At 43.8% G+C, this 22,836-nt stretch overlaps 3 protein-coding genes across 3 annotated transcripts; 1 reads left to right on the top strand and 2 right to left on the bottom strand.

Annotated features, from left to right (window-relative positions):
- Window positions 1-1,972: 1,972 nt before the first annotated feature.
- On the bottom strand, window positions 1,973-5,623 carry LOC120675616 (hexokinase-2-like). The gene is made up of 9 exons (XM_039956819.1): window positions 5,265-5,623; window positions 4,650-4,800; window positions 4,374-4,556; window positions 4,089-4,163; window positions 3,792-3,947; window positions 3,577-3,675; window positions 3,364-3,494; window positions 2,664-2,745; window positions 1,973-2,579 (listed from the first exon to the last, which is right to left on the bottom strand). The coding sequence occupies exons 1-9, from the start codon at window positions 5,552-5,554 to the stop codon at window positions 2,229-2,231; spliced, it is 1,518 nt and encodes a 505-aa protein (XP_039812753.1). The 5' UTR covers window positions 5,555-5,623; the 3' UTR covers window positions 1,973-2,228.
- A 2,840-nt stretch (window positions 5,624-8,463) lies between these two features.
- LOC120673684 (mitogen-activated protein kinase kinase 1-like) lies at window positions 8,464-13,017 on the top strand. The gene is made up of 8 exons (XM_039954646.1): window positions 8,464-8,687; window positions 8,999-9,086; window positions 9,954-10,091; window positions 10,622-10,846; window positions 10,989-11,171; window positions 11,258-11,478; window positions 12,407-12,452; window positions 12,552-13,017. Exons 1-8 carry the CDS (start codon window positions 8,614-8,616, stop codon window positions 12,642-12,644), a joined length of 1,068 nt encoding a protein of 355 aa, XP_039810580.1. The 5' UTR covers window positions 8,464-8,613; the 3' UTR covers window positions 12,645-13,017.
- Window positions 13,018-13,313: 296 nt separating this feature from the next.
- On the bottom strand, window positions 13,314-13,967 carry LOC120673685. Its single transcript, XM_039954647.1, has one exon. The coding sequence runs from the start codon at window positions 13,922-13,924 to the stop codon at window positions 13,592-13,594; it is 333 nt and encodes a 110-aa protein (XP_039810581.1). The 5' UTR covers window positions 13,925-13,967; the 3' UTR covers window positions 13,314-13,591.
- Window positions 13,968-22,836: the final 8,869 nt, after the last annotated feature.

Raw genomic sequence — 22,836 nt, 5'->3', positions numbered from 1 at the left:
ATTGAGTTCGCGAACTCGCGAGCTCGCTCCTCGTCCAACCCGCGCATAAAACCCTGCCTGGACGGCCGAGTTCGGCCTACACCGGCGAGCCGACGGTGACGAGCCTCGTCGCCGGCGACGCAGCACCGCCGCTAGACGCCCTTTTCAATCCCGGCCGCTAGATCTAGATCTGACGGCCCAGATCTAACCCATCCCCGAGTCAAACCAACCCATACCGGTCAACCCTGGTGTCTTTGTAAAAGAGCCCCTGAAGTTTTATACAATTAACCCGCGGTCCAAGTCAGTAGGAAAATATTTATAAAACAGCCCTTTCTTTTTATGTTTTAGCCCCTGGACTTTTCTAAAATATAACCCGTCGTCCTAGGAGTTCTTTTTACACCCTAGCCCCTGAGTTTTTATACAAATTTACATTTAGGTCATCGGTTTCTTTCTGTTTTTCATAAATAAGCTCTTAGAGCCTTGTTTTAGCCATAACTTCACCGTTTTAAATCCGTTTTCGACGAATCTTACGCTCACGCGATCCTTGCAACGTGTAGAATAGTTTTATACCCTTGTTTTGTATTGTTTATATTGTTTGGTGTACTATTTCTTATTTGTTGCAATTATTTGCTTGTATGTGCTCGTGTGATGCGTAGATGACGCGTCGTTCGAGGGTCAGCAAGAGCAAGACTTTGAAGACGTTGGTCAGCAGCAGCAGTTCAAGGAAGGCAAGTTGCCCCTTGATCATACTTTTTGTCCCAAATAATTCACGATTTATTCACATTTACTATATTGCATGCATGTGTCTATAATATGATGGGAACACAATTAAGAATATGCCTAGTTTGTTTATCCATGCCTTGATCAACTTGGGTACTTTATTTATGTTGGATAGCTTTGCTAGTTGCTTATACTTAGATCATGGTTAGAGATATATGATATAAATGCTATACATGTTACTTCATGTTCTATGGTTAATGTTGTTAATAAGATCATATGATTAATCGGAACATGGAGAACCACCCAGGAAAGCAGTACAACAACAATATTACATGGCTCAGGTCTTGGCTAAGTAATTAGATGAACTATATGTAGTGTTGGGGTGGCTTGTTTGGTGGTGTTTGGGCTTGTGTCATGGAGCAGGTGAAGGAAACTGTGTCTTTTAAGGGACTGCAATTGTAGAGACCAACACTTACATATAGAGATTCTTTGGAAAGGCCTCGTAGCGTCCCTATGCAACCATACATCGGAAGTGTGGTATTGTGTCTGATCAACACATGCGTAGTTGGGTTCAAAGTTCTTCAGACCTTTTACGCGAATTGTGGGAAAAGTGTACAACCTCTACAGAGTTAAAACTAACCGGTTAGCCGTGCTCACGGTCAAGAGCGGCTTGGACCCTCACATGATAATTGAACTTGAAGATGATCTAAATCGATGCTTTATTTATGTTGTTGATGATGACTATTTATGATGATATTGCTATTACTTTACTCTTACTTGGGATAATGGTATAAACTTATATCTAGTTAATGCTTGCTAAATAAAATTTGATCAATTAAAAGCGCTTATCGCAGTTAAACCATGTCAGCTATTCCTTGATTCAGCCTTACATGTAATATATAGTTGTTTCCTTGCCACTTGTTGAGTACATACCATAAGTGTACTCACCCTTGCATAACGCCGTTCAGACCAAGATAACAATTGCCCAGAGTATCCAGAAGACTTCGAAAATTACTAAGCGTATGTCTCCCAGTCGACTGCCTGTGCTTGAAGATTCCGCTGTTACTCTGAGACGCTTCTTATTTTCCTAAGATTAAGACATTCGGTTATGTAATAAAGTCTTTAATACTCTCTTTCGTTATGATATTGTTATGATATTCGCTTTATTGTCTATGGTATGTGTGTAAACTGATCCTGGCGCACATATGAGAATGCATTCGGTTTCCTTCATAAACCGGGTGTGACATTATTTTTGCCAGAGTAAACAAATCCATCAATTTAAACCTGCCCTGTTATCCAGCACCATCAATTTAAACCTGCCATGTTATCCAGCAATTTCTAAAGGTCCATGCACAAATTCAAGATGTGCAATTCGAACTTCGGGAATAAAATATTATACCTAAGCAGTTCAGAAAGATTAATGAGTGCAAATACCTTGGAAACAACTGGGGCAGCTGTGTAGGCCTGATACCGAATAGTGGCATGTTTTAATAGCTTCATGCCTGCATATAGATTCAAACTCTAAGGAACTACGGGCTGAATAAATCATCCTGGAGGCACTGAAAATAGGCGGCTGCCAAGAGAGCAGCGCCAGTGCCTGATCCATCTTCTGCCAGCTTAATCACGACAGAGGATGCCACCTCTCCCACCAGCAAGTCCCTCAGCGTGCTCTCCATGCACTTGGCAAAGAATGTATAGTACTTGTAAACTCCGCCATCCACAGCAATCACTGTCCTTTGTTCGTCGGGGCCTACAGTGTCTCGCCCGAGCTTTTTCAGGATGCCGTAGATTCCAGCAGCAGCAAGTCGTGCACCACGCCTGGCAACAACCTCACAAACATCCACGACTACTTTTCTTGTTTTGTAACAGGTGTTTTGTATCTGAAAACAGATCAAGAATAAGGTATTTTGTAGGGATTGAACGGGTAGTAGGATAATTTAACAGCAAGGCTAAAAGATGAATACCCCCAAGATTTCTTTCAGCTTGATCCCAGCTGTCTGGAGGTCAGGTGTTGTGTCTTGATGCATAATCAGCATGTGAAGCGTACTAGAATACAGCACAGACCAATTTAGTTAGTAATACTTGTGTCAAACCAAGTGGTTAAGTTTAGTTGAAAAACTGACAGGTCATGCTTCAATTCAGGGGAGAAGAAGAACTAGATAATGAAAGTGTAGAAATTACAGAAGCATATTAACATTCTACTGATTTCAATTAATACTCACAGGTTTAGAAAAATGCTTTGCTACTTCTGGTTTCTAACTGCAGGCTAAATCAAACCAGTGTATCTATTCCAGCAGTGATTGACATTGACCAGCACAGGGTTGGTGAAAACCTCTTCCATTTTTTTTTAGTTTAAGTTCTTCCAATTTAGCCATTGCTATGGAGTAAGATGCACCAGCTGTTTTTCAAGTTTACTTGCAGTGCATAGATACTGCAAGAAGTCAAGAAATACCAGGCGCATGATTTTCTCAGTTAATATGTTCATTAATTTCTAATATTTTGCATTCGTGTTGGCACCATTCACATTCAGCTCACTAGGACAGCCACCCGACAGGCACGGCTTTAAAATTACAAAAACCAACTTGTACTTTCAAATGTCAATTGCACATTTATGAGCAGTCAACAGGAAGTTATTCACGACAAATTGGTGATTGAAAGCCATACCTTAGGATATATGGGATCTCAAGTTTTTGAGGTACATCATCACCAAAAAGAGAAGCTTCCTGAGCCATTTTTAGCAAGATTCTTCGAACAATTTCCCCCATATACATGCCAGAAATCAACTTCTCATAAATCTGGCAGCACCATATTGGTACACAGTCATTACCAACAAAAGGATGAAAGATCATAAACTGTATAGTATATGAATGGCAATACTTGTTCACCAGGGTTCAAACTTTCTGCATCCAAGGCATGGTCGAATTCAGTCAGAGGAAGGTGAGAAGACCTAAAGTTCCCCCATTCCATGTTTATCACCTGTTCAGAAGCAAAGCTACTAATAAACCCCCTCATAAAAGTATGTCAAGCCTATCATTGAAGCATAAGCCTATCTTGCAATCACAGATTCACAGGGCAGAAGTGAAGACACTCACCATATCTCCAGACATGGGAAGTGGGCCGTGCCATTTAGGAATTGTTTGTGCATGATCTATGTATGCCGCATTCGTACCAGTACCCAGTATTACTGCAGCAATAGCGTCATTATCCGCATATTTTGCAGCAGCCAATGTCCCGACTGTATCGTTGACCTGCCATGTAGCATTTTATATATCAGTCTCTACAAGTAATGGACAACTAAGGCATGAGTGATGCACAGTAAATTTTAACATATTGTTTGCAAAACGTATTCATAATCCAATAAAGGGTCTTATGGATCAAATGAATCTAACCAATGCTGTCACTTTCATATCAAGTCCTTGACGTTTGATAGCCTTGTTTAATTCTGCCACAACATCCATGCCAACCTGATTCCAATGCAACAAGAGAGAAATAAATTGTTTATAGATACTTAGAATATAACATAAAAAATTAAAAATAACATGTAGCTCAAAATAGAAGATCTAAAATTTGCCCTATCTGAATAAGGATTATGCACAGCAGTTTCCCGTACCTTGAACAACAAAATCATATTCTCTACAGTGTTTGGTTTGAATAAGCAAGGTAAAAGAACTGACCATTTCATCAATTGTAAAACCTTTTGTCCACTTGATGAGAGTGCCAGAGGCAATTGAAGTTTGCTTCACTGGAAAGGAGAATGTAAAGCCGAGTTGTCTCTGCACGCCCTCAGGAATATGATAGTCTTCACCTTCAGAGGCAACAAATTTTGCTAATGCAGCACCGATGAAATCAAACAGTTCCTAAAACCAAAACATGTCCAAATTCCAAAACATAGTGCAGTATGGTAAATTGACTTGAAGAAATATATCATTTAAAATGGAAGCGACTATTACATCTGCACCTCCGGACATCAAATGCCGAGGAATGGACACCCCTTTAGATTCTTGCTTGATTATTCGCTGTTCCTGGCCCCCCAACTGAACTCGTAAAACACGAAAGTTTGTTCCTCCAAGGTCAAGGGCATAAAATAGCCCTTTCTCATCCCTAGAAAATTTTCCTTACAGAGGTCAGATGTACTATACATTCTAAAAATGCCAGCTCATGCAACAGATGAAACATTTGAAAGGCACATTTGAACAGGCAAAATAATGGTTCAATCTGTACAGTTGAGACTAAAACGCAGACCTAAACTCTACTGATACCTATCAGATAGCTCTACTGGACAACATTCTCAACAAAGCCTGCTAATCAAAAGCAATCATATTTTTTTAAGAAAAGTTTTGCTGTCAACGCCCTCGCCGTCAGATTAAAGCACAGCATAAACCACAGGTCCATGGCAGATTGACAGCAACCGCACGACCATCCAACATAGACAGAAGGGTCCCCCGTTTGACCCGGGAACAAAGAGGCAGTAGCACAAGTCCACGTCTCACTAGTCACTACTTTCCCGACGGATCGGCATCGGCTATACCTATACGGGTCTGAATTGAAGAGGCGGCGTAGATTACCCGGAGGGGAGGGAGTCAACGTAGGTGACGAGCATCTTGAGGAGGACGCCCCCGTCCCCGCCCTCGGGGTCGTCGGAGGCGAGCCCCGCGCGCATCTCCGCGGCCATCGCGTCCGCCACCTGCCGCAGCCGCTCCGCCGGCGCCGCGCACCGCGCCTCCAGGTCTTGCAGCACGGCGCCCGCACGCGCCCACCGCTTCACCTCGCGCAGCCTCTGGCGCGCCAGCACGGCGGCTGCAGCAGCAGCTGCCAACACCGCCGTAGCCGCCGCAACCACCGCCGGCTTCCTCATCGCCGCCGTTGCGTTCGGGAGTTGGTGGCCGCAGCCCGCAGCACTGGTAGGTTAAAGGAGTCAACTGTCAACTGGGACCCTGGCTCCGGACTGGGAAGTTTGCTGGGCCCGAACGTTTGCCCGGGAGCACAAGCACCAAGTACGGAAACGGAACCGAAGAGACGAGACCCTGTTGCTTCGCGCTATGCTAAAATTTAACATAATTTTAGTCGCTAATTAAAAATATTAAATAAAGAAAGTTTGCAAAACTAATTTTATTATTTTTGTGCTAATTCGCGAGATGTATCTAAGGAGATCTTTGACTGTATAATTATAAAATGACTATTGCGAAAAATTATAGCTATCTATAAAAATATTTTATAAATAAATTTCATTTATTTCATTGATTCATGCATACAAAATTCCCTCCTAGCATTAAATGCGCTATAGGAACCAAATAGAGCGGCGATGAGCCTACGACGGCAGCTTGATTGGATGGGTGTCGTGCAAATTTTTTTAAGCAACCGTATAGTAAATACCTCTCACTTTTTCATGTAAAGGTGGGAGCTAGCCCGTGTTTAGATGTAAAAATCAAAATTCCAAAAAAAATTCCGGCACCTGCATGGAGACTTAAATCTAGACGAAATAAAAAACGCATTGCGACTGCTGCCTGTAAATCGCGAGACGAATCTAATGAACCTAATTAGGCTGTAATCAGATGCTAAATTACTACAGTAATGAGACAGTAAATAACCTCTAATGCCGAATTAATTAGGCTCATTAGATTCGTCTCGCGATTTACATACGAGTTCTGTAATTATTTTTGTGATTAGTATATGTTTAGTACTTTAAATATAAAAAGATGTCTTTTCAAAAAAAATTTATGGAGCACAACTAAACACGGCCCTAGTATTCCGGTACTACTTTCTTGGAATGTAGTCCTCAGGGCAGTCCCAACTCTGAACTCACTTTCCAGTTTCCATAGCTGCCGAATCAGCTAGAAACTCTTCCATGAAACTACTCCACCCCCCGCACCGTTTCTCTATGTGGTCCCCAAACGAATTCTGACCAGTCCTCTCCTCTCTCAATCTTTCTGCTCTCTGTCCTACGAGCCCATCTTGTTCGGCTGTTCTTCTCGTGCAACAGAGGGCACCAACAGGAAGAGCTCCGAGCGTGGGAGATCAAACGGACCCTGTAGCGCTGGCGGGCACCTGCTGGCGAGCAGCGCAGAGGCTCATACGGCCTGGCAATGGCGATGCCCCACAAGCAACCGACGCAAGCGACGGGGCACCCACGGGTAGCGGCGCCATGGCTTTCGCAACCAGGTCCAGCGGGCAAGTGAGACGGCGGACCTCCATGGGCCGAGCAGCGCCGGGGCTCCCGGGACCGGCAAGCGCCGAGGTCCCGCGGGCAAGCGAGACGGCGGACCTCCATGGGACGAGCGGCGCCGGGGCTCCCGCGACTGGCCAACATCGAGGAATTGAGGTCCTGCCGGCAAGCGACGGTGGCGGACCTCCGCGGGTTGGTGCGACTGCGCACGAACAACAAGCAGAGCGTCGGCAGAGCTCTTGCGGGAGCTGGGCGACGCTGGCGAGCTTGTGCAGGGCGGCAGCGGGCCAATCTAGACTACGACGGCGAGCTCTGCAGCATAGGCCCAGAAATGGTGGAAACGAGATGTTCGCCCCAACGCGGAACTGGTGGTTTCTTTCCTCTTGTTGCGCGCGTGGACACTGGTCTTGTTTGGCTGTGCTAGGAAACTAGCACGCACGCAACCCGAAAAAAAAATCTCGCATACATGAATCACTAAATGAAATCTATTTGCAAAACCTTTTTAGGGATGGGTGTAACTTTTCGCGACGAATCTAATGGCGGTAATTAATCGATGATTTGTTACAGTGATGCTACAGTAACTATCCTCTAATCGCGCGGTCAAAGGCCTCATTAGATTCTTCAAGGTCACTAGCGCGGGGTTCTGAAGTTGGTTTTGTAAACTGACTTTATTTGACACTGTAATTAATGGTCAAAGTTTACTGTTCCTAGCTCTTGAACCGAACCAAACAAGACCACTATTTCTCGATCAAGAAACGGTTTCTTTCTCTCTCATCATCCATTGCCTCGCCACATCACCGAAATGCATACGTGGCAGCTCTATTAATTAAAAAAACTATCCTAGTCAGCTGCGTTGGACTGCCCTCACAGTAATTAAATAATTTTAAATTTAATTAAATTTGTATAAAAAATTACTAATATTTAAAACTCTAAATAGATCTGGTATGAAGATATATTAATAACTAATTTATTAATAGTTATTTTATTATGTAATTATTAATATTATTTGTATAAATTTGGTCAAATTTAAAATGATTTGACTCATCAGTGAATTAAAGTTGCATTATTTTAGAGACGGAGAGGATAGTAAAACTATGTAATCTAATTTTTTATATGAGTAAAAGATAATCATCTAGAATAACATTTCTTTTTCTTTTATTTTTACATAAAAAGTATAACATTGCAACAAATTGCTGATTTGTTTTCTTACAAATTTGGTTCCTACTGCGTGTGTGTCGGAACCACACCAAACTGTGGGTTTTTTTTATTTGCCATAGAACCAAACTGTGATTAAGCTTATTTATAAACGTGGTAAATGATTTTGCAGACAACCAAATCGTGGTGTTTTTTTTTTTTGCCATAGAACAAAGCATACGTGCTCAACAAAATAGTTCATGGTGGAAAACTCAAGGAAAAAATCTAAATAACATAAGGGTGGTTTTGTTTTTATGAACATGGTTTTTGCTTTTTTTTAAAAAAAACCCTTGAGACTGATACAGTGGTCATAGCACGTGCTTTGACGGTTTGACCTGTACGTAAGTTCGACGTCAGAGTGCGAGCACACGGTGATCCCACCGTGCAGCGGCGGAAGGAGACTCGAAGGCCCAGCGTGCATACTCACTGTCCCGAAAAGACAGGCTTTATTTCCCTGGTCTACTCGCCTTCTTCGGTTCTTCCTCCCCGAGCACGAGCAGCCAGTCCGGTGACTCCGGTCCCGTCTCTAACCCTACAGCGCCGACGACGACGAGGCCATGAGGGGGAAGAAGCCGCTCAAGGATCTCAAGCTCTCCGTGCCGGTGCAGGAGAGCCCCGTCGACAAGTTCCTGTCAGTCTCCTCGATTCCTTACCCTCAACTGCCCCCCCCCCCTCTCTGTCTTTGGATCAGTCTCTGATATCCTTGTGATTTGAGTTGCTAAGGTGGTATTTATAAGCGCGATGGTTGTTCCCTCTCTCTGTGTATCGTTGTTTGAGTGCTCCCGATGCTACTTACAGTTCCAGGTCCAGATGACCAGATCGTGCCTAATTCTGTCTATCCTTCGATTCGACTTGGCCGTTGGATTGGACTGTTCATCCACACAAGTTGATGCGCAAAGTGAAATTATGTTTCTGAAATTGATAGCTGGTGCCTCTCTGCAGGACGGCGAGTGGCACATTCAAGGATGGCGAACTGCGGCTTAATCAAAGCGGCTTGCGGCTTATCTCCGAGGAAAATGGGGATGAAGATGTGAGTTCCAGATCGGCGAGAATTATTTTTGTCCTCTGTTGATCCGTGCATTAGTATTGTTTCAGAATGTACGTCGTGTGGTGACATGTACATAATAGAAGCACGGATAGCAGTTGGATTCCAGGCCATTTCTTCAGATTTTTTATTTTTACTTTGTCGATTGAATGATGGAATCCGAGTCCTATTAAAGAAAGGATGAAATCCGTGCAATGGCGCAGTTCGGGAGGAGTCCCTTTATCTACTTTCTGTTTCAGGTTTATCTTGATGCCCAGATGTGGATTCGTGCATAGGGACATAGGGTTTAAATTCTGCCCTTTTTGTTTGAAGTGAAACAGAATGGAGGACACCTATTGTTATGTGTTCATTATTATTAGTTGGAAAGATATCTGCAATTTTTTTCTTTTCATTAGTTATGTTAGGTGTCCGTTGATCCATGCCCTTTATGTTCCTGTATGAGCCTGGATACTTTCTACTGTGTTTCCAAATGGTTTTAGTCAGATCTTTACCTTAGCTCTAAACTTGGGTGCTACTTATTTCCGTAAGACTTGGTGTCTTCTGAACCTCCTCTTCTAGGGATGGTTTCTGTATAGATTTTTATCCCATTTCTCAGAATAGAACCGCTTCTCTAAATAGAAGCATTATATCCCAGTTATGTTTTTTTGACAGCATTCTTAGAACTACTTCTAGTTGGTTTGAATAATATATTGTTTGTTTGAATGATATATGATATATTGTCCCCAATGTCTTCCATTTTTAACTTCTACTCCTGTGAGGGGTTCTTGTTTTCCCCTTTTTTGTTTGTACTGCTATAATTTAGTTGGTTGTCAAGCAGTTTCTGAATTGGATCACATCTTTTTCTTCCCCCAGGAATCAACAAAGCTGAAAGTGGAAGATGTGCAGTTATCAATGGATGATCTTGAGATGATTCAAGTCATTGGTAAAGGAAGTGGTGGTGTTGTCCAGCTAGTGAGGCACAAATGGGTGGGTACATTGTATGCCTTAAAGGTAATTCCTGTTGTCCAAATTTATCTGGTGGTTACACAGCTGATGCACCGTCTAGATGTAGAATATGCACCATCTAGATGTAGACTGTTAAATTTATTCTGCTTTTCTATTATTGTATTTCTTGGTTTGAAAAGTAACCCCTTTTTCTTTAAATGGCACATGGTATGTGTTTTTTCTGACAATCAGAATTTTCTGTGTCTTATCATGTGGTGTCTTTGTTTAATCATATCTGCAATGACATGGACACATTCATTTCACTTTACACCATACACTCTAGTAAATGAGGTGGAAATGCCAAATGAATAGGATAGCCATATTTTCCAGTGCCAGTTTATGTTTACATGCAAAATCTGTGGATAAGCTAATTGTCAATGAATTCTGATGCTAACAAATGATAGTACATCAGCAAATATCATTAGCAAGTGAAAAGTTCTGGAATTCTCTGTTGACTGGATTCAGGATTGTGATGTTATTTCAACCATACGACCTATAGCTCGATTGAGTGAACAGTATTACAATTTCTCCTGTAGGGTATTCAAATGAACATTCAGGAGTCAGTTCGCAAACAAATAGTACAAGAGCTCAAAATAAACCAGGCAACACAAAGCCCTCATATAGTTCTGTGCCATCAATCTTTTTACCACAATGGTGTAATATATCTTGTTCTTGAGTACATGGATCGTGGATCTCTTGCAGACATCATTAAGCAAGTGAAGACAGTTCTGGAACCATACCTTGCGGTACTCTGTAAGCAGGTTTGTATAAAGTTGACCTTTGTTTTTTTTTCTTTGACTTGTTTTGTATTTGGAATAAGCTCACATTTATGTTTTATCATCTTTTGAAACTCAAGATTACATTCTTGCAGAGCTAACATTGAGTAGTTCTATGTTAATTCAGGTCTTGGAGGGTTTATTATATCTTCATCATGAAAGGCACGTGATTCACAGGGACATAAAGCCTTCTAACTTGTTAGTCAACCGTAAAGGGGAAGTCAAGATTACTGACTTTGGGGTAAGTGCGGTGCTAGCAAGCTCAATGGGTCAGCGAGATACATTTGTTGGAACCTACAACTATATGGCGGTATGTTGAATTCATCATGTTCTGTGCCATGTGATTGCTACCTGCTAGTTTATGTTCATCAATGAATTATTTTCTTCCTTCTTCAGCCTGAACGTATTAGCGGAAGCTCATATGACTACAAGAGTGACATATGGAGTTTGGGCTTAGTAATACTTGAGTGTGCCATTGGGCGGTTCCCCTATATACCTTCAGAAGGAGAAGGTTGGTTAAGCTTTTATGAACTACTTGAGGCTATTGTCGATCAGCCACCACCTTCTGCACCTGCAGATCAGTTCTCTCCAGAATTCTGCTCATTTATCTCCTCCTGGTACGCTAAACATTCTTTTCTTATAAGTTGGACATGAAAATTAATTTAATTAATGCATTTATGCTTGTTAGCAGAAATATTTGAAGCTGTTAATAAAGCTGCTTGATGCCACTTGCTTATTGACATAAATGCAATATTTCTGGTGATTCAATTGATCCTCACAGATAGAGGACTTCATCTAATAAATTTATTCTGCACCTGTTGGATGAACATATTTTTCTGCATAGCTTCCGTGGTGTATGCATTTGAGCTTCACTAATTAATGGAACATAATTCCTCATTGTTTTCCAATAATTTTTCAGATAATTAGAAACCCACTTAAGCCATATTTTATCATGGGACCTTTTGTTACAACCTTTAATGCTAGAGTTGATTATCTGCTGAAAACACTGCAATTGACCCATTATTATTTGCACATCAAGCAGATGTGGGATTAATTTGCAAGTAATGTCTCAGTGGGTGAAGCTCTTAAAATAGGGCATTCCCTTGCGATAGATAATATCCTTTTTAACATTTACTTCACTGTGGAGCTGCAGTTGGTGGGTATTTTTCAGGGAGCTTAGGATTCTATGCTAGCTAGCATGTTAGTGTCGTACATTTATGGTTGATAGTTGATACTTCAGCATGTAGTACATTAGCTAAAACCTGAAGTTCAATTTGTCAACACTTAGTTTGAGGCACACGTGTTTGATGGTCATGACCTTACATTTGATGGTGTTTTCAGATTGATCAACCTGGACTGTGAGGTTGTGACTGTACCGACCCTAGAAAACTTTCTTTGTTATACAGTGTACTAATGCATTTCTTTTCTGTTTACTGTCATCTTAAATTTCATGATAAATTTCATATAAGAGAAAACTTACACATCTTGAGATCAACTAATGTAATATATTGAAGCCTTATACCTTTTTACTATATTGATTTGCAGCATACAAAAGGATCCAGCTCAGCGGATGTCTGCTTCGGAACTCTTGGTCAGCATTCCCTTTTGACTGATTAACTTTCTAATGAATCTGACTGTCTCATTGTATTTTGAGTAAGTTGTGCTGAATTGTCATTTATTGTTCTCGCAGAACCACCCTTTCTTGAAGAAGTTCGAGGATAAGGATCTAGACCTGCGGGGTCTTGTGGAGACCCTGGAACCTCCAATGAATATACCCGAGTAACCCTGTCGTCAACCTTCAGTGTGGGTATGCGTGGGCTTTTGTTGTGTTTTCAGGGTCGTCCTGGCGGACGGCCCTCGGCATCAGGCATCAGCGCATATTCTCCTGAACTGCAACCGCCACATGAACATGCCAGAACACCATCGTGTGGTCCAAGTCCACAGGAATAGAGGGAATCGTGCTTCGTTCCTTCTTGTCGCCTTTATTGTAGCTATTGTTGCGACGTGCGACGGGCCCTGTTATTGTGAAGTCGTGTGTTACCTTTTTTTTTTGGTCTTGTGAGTAAGGGATGAATTGAAATATTCACATCATGCTTGCCAATATGCTGCGAAGACTGCCCCGCCTTTTACCGAAATTTGACCTCAAACTTCATTTATGGGTGTACTCTGTAGGTTTGAATAGAGTAAACTTAGGCTGCAAATTTCAACATTACAATTTTGATTTCCGACATAAATGGGAAACTGGGAATTCAGCTTGAGTTACAAATGCGCTGACCTCTGGACTAAAAACATCAAGCAACAGAGATCCACATAACGGAACACATTCAAATTCCAGACTGCTACTGCCGACTATTTGTACTGTAGTGTTGGTACTCGAGGGTCACAATTCATAATTTTTTTTCAAAGAAATTATAAATAGACAAAAAAAAAACTTATCACACATTTGACAATATCGTTTCAAAAAGGTTTAGGACTGAAAACAGTAAGCTAACACGCCTGACATTGGCATCCCCCTTTACAGTTTGGACTTTGAACATCAAGATTGATTTCCGAGTTAGGATCACAATCGAGACCCCATAACAACAAAGTCTAGTTTATTCACTGAAGCAACAAAGATTCACATCCCGAAACACACTCAGATTCAGACTCCAGACGCAAAAGCCTGCATCGATCTCTACACTTCCTGTTCCTGGCGATGCACGAGGCCACGCCGGGGCCACGCGACCCGCGTCAGTAGTAGCACAACTCCACAATCGCGTCGTGGAAGGCGTCCTCGGCGCCCCGGACCTCGTCCTCGAGGTAGTACATCTTGACCTCGTCGTGCTTGAACTTGCGCCTGCCCCTGCCGGACCCGGCCTCCCCCTTGCCGATCAGGGCCTTGTACGCGCGCCCCACTGCGGGCTTGGAGTGGTTGGTGGGCTTGCGCGGCGCCCTGACGAAGCCGCCGTTGGCCGCCGCCGCGCCCTCGACCTGCACCGCGCGCGTGCGGACCTTGCCCTCCGGGTCGACCAGGCTGCGGTCGACGGCGAACACCCACCCGTGCTGGCGGCCCTCGCGACGCATCGTGCTCGTTGGCTTGGTTGCTGTGGGAGGATTGGGGGCGGCCTGGGAGATTTATACGCCGGGAGAGGACGGGGAGTCGCAGGGCGCGGCCCGGCCGGTTCCTTGGCGGTCACGGGTTCGGGTCAGAGTCGGCAACTTGGCGTCCAAGTCGCGGACGGTTTGTGCCGAGCACCGACGTTGGCTGGCGAACGAACGGGGGCCGGGGCTGCTGGAGCTGGGTCTATGAAAGTACTGGGCCAGGCTGAAGTGGAAGATATTGGGCCTCAGAAATAGTAAGATGCATCTCCGCACCTCATATATTCGCTGTGTTCATTTGGCTGTGGCTGTTGGCTAGTGCTGATTTGTTATAAGAGAATAGTACTGCTGACTGGCCAGTAGCTGGTGGCTGGTACTGATTTTGTATGAGAGAACAATACTATTGGCTGGTTGGCTGGCTGACAAGACAAACGAACAGAGCGAAAATACAAGGTGATGATCGGGATGTGAACCATAATATATGAGGTGCAGCTCATTAACCATGCATGGAGTTCCAGATGAGGTGATGATCCGGAACCTGATGAGCGATCGACGTGGCCGGGTTCTTCAAGCAGCCCCTCGAAGACAAAAAGGAATCCTCAGCATGCTGGTAGCCTTGACCGTTGAAGGCTATGGCCAGGCCTTCGTCGTGTCCGGCCGGGCCGACAATCAGAAGCTGGACTGGGCGGACGATATGCTCTACCTCAATCCTGGACGATCCAGCCAGCTCCATCCAGATCACCGGCCAGGAAGGGCAGGATGTACCTGTACCGGTACCGGATGGCGTCGTCGAGCGATCTCTTGCCCTGGTTGCATTATTGACGACTTCGACCACGACGATCAGCTAGCCGTGGCTGTGGCTGCAGCTGCAAGAGGTAGACGGACCCCTGCGGCGAGCTTATACGTAGCACCGCACTCCGAGGGACAGCAACGGCGACCGGAACGCGACCCTGACCATCGCTTCTTTCTGGCTGGCATCTCCGCCGCGGCGCCAGCGCCGCCCGCACTCCGACTTCGCGTCGTCCGCTATTCTTGGAACAGTTGACTTTTTGGGCGGCGCCGCGCGCGCGGGTCGTGGGAGCTTGGCGCACGAACGCTGCAACAGCGCGGCGTCGAGATGGACGGAACGCGCACGGCCAGTCGCGGGAGGAAGACGAAGAGGACCGTCGCTGCCTGCCGTTATAGGCCACGTCGATCTCGTCCTCACAAGTACGATCCAAGGGTTGTGAGAGGCCCAGAGGTGGACGGTATTTCATTTATCGTACTCCTCTGGACGGTAAACGAAATATCGTCCGCCTTCTGTTCAAGCCGACCAGCGCCATTGGCGGCAGCCACGCCGTCCTAATAACCTCCACCACCAGCTCTCCTGGGTCAGGACGCAGATTTGCATGAGTCGATCGAGTGACCCGATACCCAAAATAAAAATTCTAGTGTAAATACCCATTAGATCGACCCATAAAATTCTAGTGTTAAGCAGTGCATAGTGCTCTGGGTCATCGGGTAACCCATTCCAACTCTGAGCGGTGTCACAGCCAGTTACCGCATAGATTGCCGTCTCACTGTCTCATGTAGTCGTTCGCACCGCCCTTGCTCTGCCATGTCCTGCTCCTCTTATCTCTCTCTGCCTGCTGCAGACTCATGAAAGATCGGATCGGGTGCTCTAGACCTAGAGGGAGAGGGGTGAATTAGACAACTTAAAATTTAGACCTATGGCTCCAACTAAATTACACAATATTAAATTAAAACATGCTATCCATATGTGCAACTAAGGTTATTCTAGTGTGGAACCCCTATCCCAAAAGAATTTAGTAACCTATAGCCTTTCCTATCAAGATACTACTCTATGAAAGTAAAGTCAAACAAGAATTGCTAGTATGAAATGCGGAACCTTAAAGAGCGGGATAGAATGAAGCAAACTCTCGACACAGGTGTTTATCTCGTGGTTCGGTTAGCCACAAAGGCACACCTACATCCTTGCTTCTCGACGCAGGTGTTTATCTCGTGGTTCGGTTAGCCACAAAGGCACACCTACATCCACATTGTTGAAGCACTCACTAAGAGTATCGCTTCTCGGAAATCAAGTCTCTTCCGCGGACTCAACCACGGTCACCTTAATCTCGGGTTACACTAAGGAGCTTCTCCACAAAGGATGGAGGTCTCCACGTCCCCCGCACAAGAATGTCGTCGCCGCTCCACACCAAATCTGAGGGTCGATGATGTTACCGGCGAACTACAAAGCTCCAAGGGGCCGGTGTTCCAAGATATCTTCTTGATTCAACAAAGATATGATCACTAAGCTCTTGGATGGCTTGGAGATATTTTTGGGTGTGGGTGTGATGTTCTTGAACTCCAGCAAACTTCAAATGGCCGGGGGAACCCATATATATAAGCCACCAAGTGGATAGAGCCATTAGGAGCCGTTGGCCAACTTTTCTGCGTAGCGTCGGATAGACCGACGGGGTGGCACCGGTTCATCCGGTCACTCTGTGCCCTGGGGTAGCCGTTGGGGCTTCTGACACGTGATGCAGAAGGCACCGGATAAACCGATGCCTAGGCGTCGGTTCATCCGGTGGGCGTCGGATCATCCGGTGCTGAAGGATTCTTCAGCTGTCTGCTGACGTCATTGCTCCGATGCATTGCTCCGATGCCTCTACGGATCATCCGGTGCTGAATGTTTCGCTTCAACATGTTTGACATCGTCTCTGAGTAATCCTCCAGTCAATGCTCCGACGCTCTATTCTTGGTAGCGTCAGATCATCCGGTGCCATTTGGCCTTTCTCCCACTGGTGTAGCAAATTCCACCGAGGCCTTAGCGTCGGTTTATCCGGTGGCAACCGGATGCTCCGGTGCCCCTGCTTCGGATCATCCGGTGCTACTGGGAACTGCAGAAATCGTCCATTTCATTCTTTCTTTGAGTTCTTTCTTCGTTTTTTATTTTGTTTGGCCTTTTTTTATTTCATCCCTGGGATCTATTAATGTTCACTTGACAAACACATTAATTCCATTGATTGCGTTGTTACTCAATCACCAAAATCACAAAACAATGGCCTAATGGGGTCATTTTTCTTACAATCTCCCCTTTTTTGGTGATTGATGACAACACAATCAAAGCAAGCATAGATTTTGCAAGAATTGAAAAAATAAAACCAATTGAAATCTAATTGAAACCTCTTACACTTGCTTGGATGCTTACCATCATCCAATGATGACTTGACCTCCCCCTAAATCCATCATCCCCCTTTGTTTCTTCCATTTTTGCTACTTCTTCTTCTTTTTCTTCCCCTTTGGAATCAAAGTTGCTCCCCCTTGGGAAGATACTCATTGTTACCTTGCTTTGATCCAAATTTCTCCTCCTTTGGAATCAAATCACCTAAAAAGGCTTGGCAAAGCAATATAGCTCAAAGGGAAAAGTTAGTAGCCTAGGGAGTTAGTTCCATGAATCATAATCCAAGAGTATGATATCAATAAAGATATCAATTGAGTGGTTACTAAGGTGGATCACAAAATCACGAAACTAGCATGACATGAGCTAAACTTTCCACAAACTGTGTACACAAAATGATAATATGAAAATCATGTACACGACTAAACATTGAGAGAGAAAGCTTAGATCATATCATGCACTGAGGTAGCTCTAAAATAATAAAGAATTGACAAAGATACCAATTTGAAGGGGTTATAGACCATGCATACCTCCGGGGGTAGTAGTTATCTTGCATGTACCAATTTGAAAGTAACTTGTTTCAAATGATACCAATTGAAGTTGAATATCAATTGAAAATCTTTGAGGTCAAACACACTTGGTACACCAAAGTGAGCACATGCATGAGCACATAGTCTATGAACTTAAATATTGAAATTTTGTTCAATAGATCATGGCTCAATATGAGACTACAAAAGATAAGCTTGAAAACACGTTAGTCTCCAAAATCACAAACCATCGGATAAATTCCCCCTAAATGTGTGCATTTAGTGTTTGAATTACCAATCAAATGTATTCACATTGTTTTTGACAATAATGGAAAGTTTACCCTATAGCTTGTGCTTATGGTACAAATGAAACACATACCTCATGAAGTTCACGTACCATGAAGGGTAGTCTTGTGTAGTTTTCTACACACTTATCAAATGTACACAAACCATGTAGGTTGCTCATGGGTTAGAATCATGACACAAGCAACCCACCATATATAGCACTAGGTGATGCAATGCAAACAACCTAGCTAGAGCAATGGAGCTACATGATGTTTGAATTAAAATCTAGCTACCATTACCTTATGGAGAACTTGGGCAATAAATGTCCAAGATGCGAGTTTGGCTTCTTTAGCTTGAATCCTTCATCTTCTAGTTAGCCAAGCCTCCAAATTCCCCGAAGTCTTTCTTGGGCTTCAAGTCTTCTTTGGAACCCACACCATTTGAGGCCCATTCATATTGGTGATGACATCCTTGGGCCCCCAAATGTAGTGATTCCAACTCCTTTCTTGCTTCCCAACCTTGTGAGCGACCACCTTACCATTGATTTTCTTCTTGATTATATAGGTGGTGCTATTGTATTTGTTCCTCCGGTTGAGCTTGGTGTAGATGAGAGAACTCTTGATTGTGAGTTTTTTCTTGTTCTTCTCATCCGAAAACTTCTTTGGTTGAGAACACTTGTTGGACTTGTGGCCTCTAAGATGGCACTTTGAGCAAGTCACAGTGGACTCCTTCTCAAGCTTCTTCACCATGTCTTCACGGTTATCTTGAGAAGGTTGGACATTGCTCTTTATGCTTTTGCCTTTTAATCTAGCCAAGTTCCTCATGAGCCTTTGTACTTTTTACTTGAGCTCATCATTCTACTTAGCAATGAGATCATCACATGATTCTACAACAACATTCTCAAGGCATTTCTCATTGCAAGGATTAGATTTATCAATTGAATCAAATCAAGAAGTTGAAGCATTATTAGTATCATCAATGCTCTCAATTTTTAACTTGAGCTCTTCATGCTCTTCGCTAAGCAACTTGAATTTGCATAACAAATTTTCATAATTTGTAGCAAAGATAGCATTAAGATCATTAAGAACATTAAGATTTTCAATTTCATTTAATTGCTTCTTAATTACTTTTTGGTGCTCATGAACTAGTTCAAAAAGTTCTTCATATGAAGGAGAATCGGAGTCATCATCACTTACATTGCTCTCCATACCTTTGGCCATAAGGCAAGTATTTGATGATGATCCCATGTTAGTGTGGGTGATGAATTTCTTGCTTGATTAATCACTTGAGCTAGCACTTGATTCTTCACCACCACTAACCCATTCACCAAATATGGCAAATGATTCATATTTGGGCTTCTTCTCCTTCTTTTCTTTCTTCTTCTTGAATCTCTTCTCAATTTTCATAAGTTGGTGATGAGGCCCATCTTTGAGGAAGACCATATACCCCTATTGAGTTGATTTTTTGCAAACATTTGTTTATCTTTTTGACTTGTATGTAAAGGTTGGGGTCCATTGGCTCTTTTTCATCACTTGAAGAATTTTGACATTCCTCCTCTTCTTCCTCTTCACTTGAGCTACCTTTGATGGCCATCTTCTTCAACTTATTGACTTGCTTGCATGCAAGTGCGCTATATGTTGGTGAAGAAGGTGGCGCCCTTGGCTTGATGTCATGGCGTAGCTCATGGGCGATCACCTTGTTGAGGACTTGATTTGGTGTCAATGTGTTGATTTCTTTCTCATAAAGAATTGTGATCACCAAATCATACTCCGGCCTTCGGAGTGAATGAAGGATCTTGCGAATGAGCTCTAAATCATCAATCTTCTTCACATCTAAAGAGTTAATCTCATTCACAAAAAATATTCAACTGTGAGTACATAGTTTCGGCATTCTCATCATCAAGTTGCTTGAAGCTATTAAGTTTATCAATGAGAACATGATATTTTTTATTTGCAACATCTTTTGTACATTCATGGTTCTCACTAATAGTTTTCCAAAGTTCCTTAGCATTTTTACAAGCAAAGACACGGTTGAACACATTGTCACCAAAAGAGCTTAAAATAGCACATTTGGCTATTGCATCATGTTACTTCTCTTGTAGACTATTGCCCTTCATTTCCTCACTAGTTACTCTCCAAACATTTAGGCCCTTTGCTTGGAGGTGAGCTTCCATTAAAACCTTCCAACGTTGTAAGCCCGTGCCATCGAACCGTGGAGGAGGTACTAATGAATCCATCCCTTCCCCAAAGAGCTAACTCACTAGGCGGTGAAGCCTAACCGATCAAGTGAGCCGGTAAACACAAATTGCCAATGAAGTTGGCTTTCTTGGTGAGAGAAGTGAGTCCCGGTTCTGATACCAATTGAAATACCGGATCGGGTGCTCTAGCCTAAGAGGGAGAGGGGTGAATTAGGCAACTTAAAACTTAGACCTATGGCTCCAACTAAATTGCACAATATTAAACTAAAACATGCTATCTATATGTGCAACTAAAGTTATTCTAGTGTGGAACCCCTATCCCAAAAGAGTTTAGCAACCTATAGCATTTCCTATCAAGATACAACTCTATGAAAGTAAAGGCAAACAAGAATTGCTAGTATGAAATGCAGAAGCTTAAAGAGCGGAATAGAAGGAAGCAAACTCTCGACGCGGGTGTTTATCCCGTGGTTCGGTTAGCCACAAAGGCACACCTACATCCACGTTGTTGAAGCACTCACTAAGAGTATCGCTTCTCGGAAATCAAGTCTCTTCCGCGGACTCAACCACGGTCACCTTGATCCCGGGTTCCACTAAGGAGATTCTCCACAAAGGATGAGAGTCTCCACGTCCCCCGCACAAAGATGTCGTCGCCGCTCCATACCAAATCGGAAGGTCGATGACGTTGCCGGCGAGCTACAAAGCACCAAGGGGCCGGCCTCCAAAATATCTTCTTGGTTCAACAAAGAACCACAGCACAAAGGCTCAAGGCCTTTGTCGGTACCTCTGGACTAGGGTACCCCCTCTTGCTGTGTCAAGACTCGTAGTTATCCGTAACTACGCCCAAAGGAGCTGAGCAACCGGACCCCTGGGTTCCGACTCCATCTCACCGGACCAACCGTCTCGGACCTGCATCCCGCTCGGGGTCGGGTCCGGTGTCACCACGTGTCCCGGAGAAGGAAGCACTCAGACAAAACAGCCGGGGGCCCCGGACCTCCCACGGGGTCCCGGACCCTCATATACTATCCGAACCCCTCGGCAGGGAGGGAACAGACACCCCGCCTGAAGCATCCCCTCATAAGAGAGAACTTAAATGTGATACAAACATCAGTCCCAGGAGGCTGATGCCACATTTATTACATCAGATGGTTCATAACCGTACAAACCTCCGAGGAGGACACTCGATACAGATAATAATAAAAAGTAACCATGCTACGACATAACACCAGACCGCAACCTACATGGGGTCTAGATCGGGCTCAGAGTACTGCGTCAGCGAAAACATCTCGAACAGGGACGGTTCCACAGGCAAGGTTGGGTGTAGAATGATAACCCTACTCAGCGTCGTCTGGTACGAAGTCTGGGTCTTCCTCTGTAAAAAGTAAGAATGGGGTGAGTACAAACGTACTCAGCAAGTCCAACCACACCCACGGAGGGGGTTATATCAGAATAATATGCACAGGTAAATCAAGGGTAAGGTTACGATTTAATTTGCAGAAAGCTAAATTTTTATGCAGGGGTTTATTTAGCAGAAAACATTTCAGAAGCCAGTTTTTGTATTGAGTAACATAGAGTTCAAGTTTTAAACTGCTACCGGACTCCCCGTCCGTCATAGCACACGGCATAACTACCGGACACCACTCCAAAACAACTCACGCTAACCCATCCCCAAAGAAACACTAGTTGTGAGACCACACCGTAACTCGCCCAATACCGTGGGCACAGACTATTCGAATAGATTCTTAACTCTGCAGAGGTGTGCACCTTTACCCACAAGTGGGGTACCGCAACTCGATCACCTTAGTGTCGGTGCAGATCCCAACAAAGCCATTACCCACCTTAGCTAAACCTGACTAGCCATCACGGGATGCACCAAGGGGTCATCGACCGTTTACTTAGGTATAACCGGGCATAAGTTACTCGGGGCTTATCCCTTCTCCTTAGTCACCCGTTGCTCTCAGCTCTCCTGATGGCTATCAAATTAACTAGTGGGATTTATGCTAAGCCGTTGCCCATTCAACGGTCGAGTGGTTTGCACGAAAGTGGAGTTAGGTGAGATGTAACACCAACTCGGTCCTTAGTTGTGACAGGATGGATATCTCCCTTCCTTGCCCTGCCACATTGGCACGAGCACACCAAATGGCAAATCCGTAGAAATGCCATCCATCCCATCTAAATTTTCTTTACAAAAACACCACATTTATCCCATCCCACATACGCACGCATTTTCTTTATAACATGAATAGTATTATGAGTAAAATCCTTAAGCGTTCTAATATCGATTAACGTCCAAACAAAATCAGACATTAATCTAGGTGGTCAAGGAATGGTCATCACAAATCAAGGGGTGGCTATCCAACCGTGTTTTCATGCAAGCAAAACATATGCAGTTTTTATAAAGCAGGTCATTGGGTTGTGTTTATAAAAACTAGGACAGAAACATGCATCAAAGGATGGGATTGAACTTGCCGTCTTCGAAGCCTTCGGGGAGATCCTGGTCGAAGCACTGTCCTTCGGGCTTGGGGTCGCGAAGCTGGTCCTCGTTCATGGGCTCGCAGTACTGCTCGATAGCGGGCTCTCCTTCGTTCACACCGTGGTCTACGACGCAAACAAACAAGCACACAATCATGACACAGAAAATAAAGATTTATCGTTGAGCTAGAATCGGAAACACATAAGATATGGAGTACCGAGTAATATTTTCGAGTGGTTTCCTAATGGCATGACC

This window comes from Panicum virgatum, chromosome 5N, assembly GCF_016808335.1.
Source record: "Panicum virgatum strain AP13 chromosome 5N, P.virgatum_v5, whole genome shotgun sequence".
NCBI lineage: Eukaryota > Viridiplantae > Streptophyta > Magnoliopsida > Poales > Poaceae > Panicum > Panicum virgatum.
This window is presented reverse-complemented; position numbering and strand designations above follow the sequence as displayed.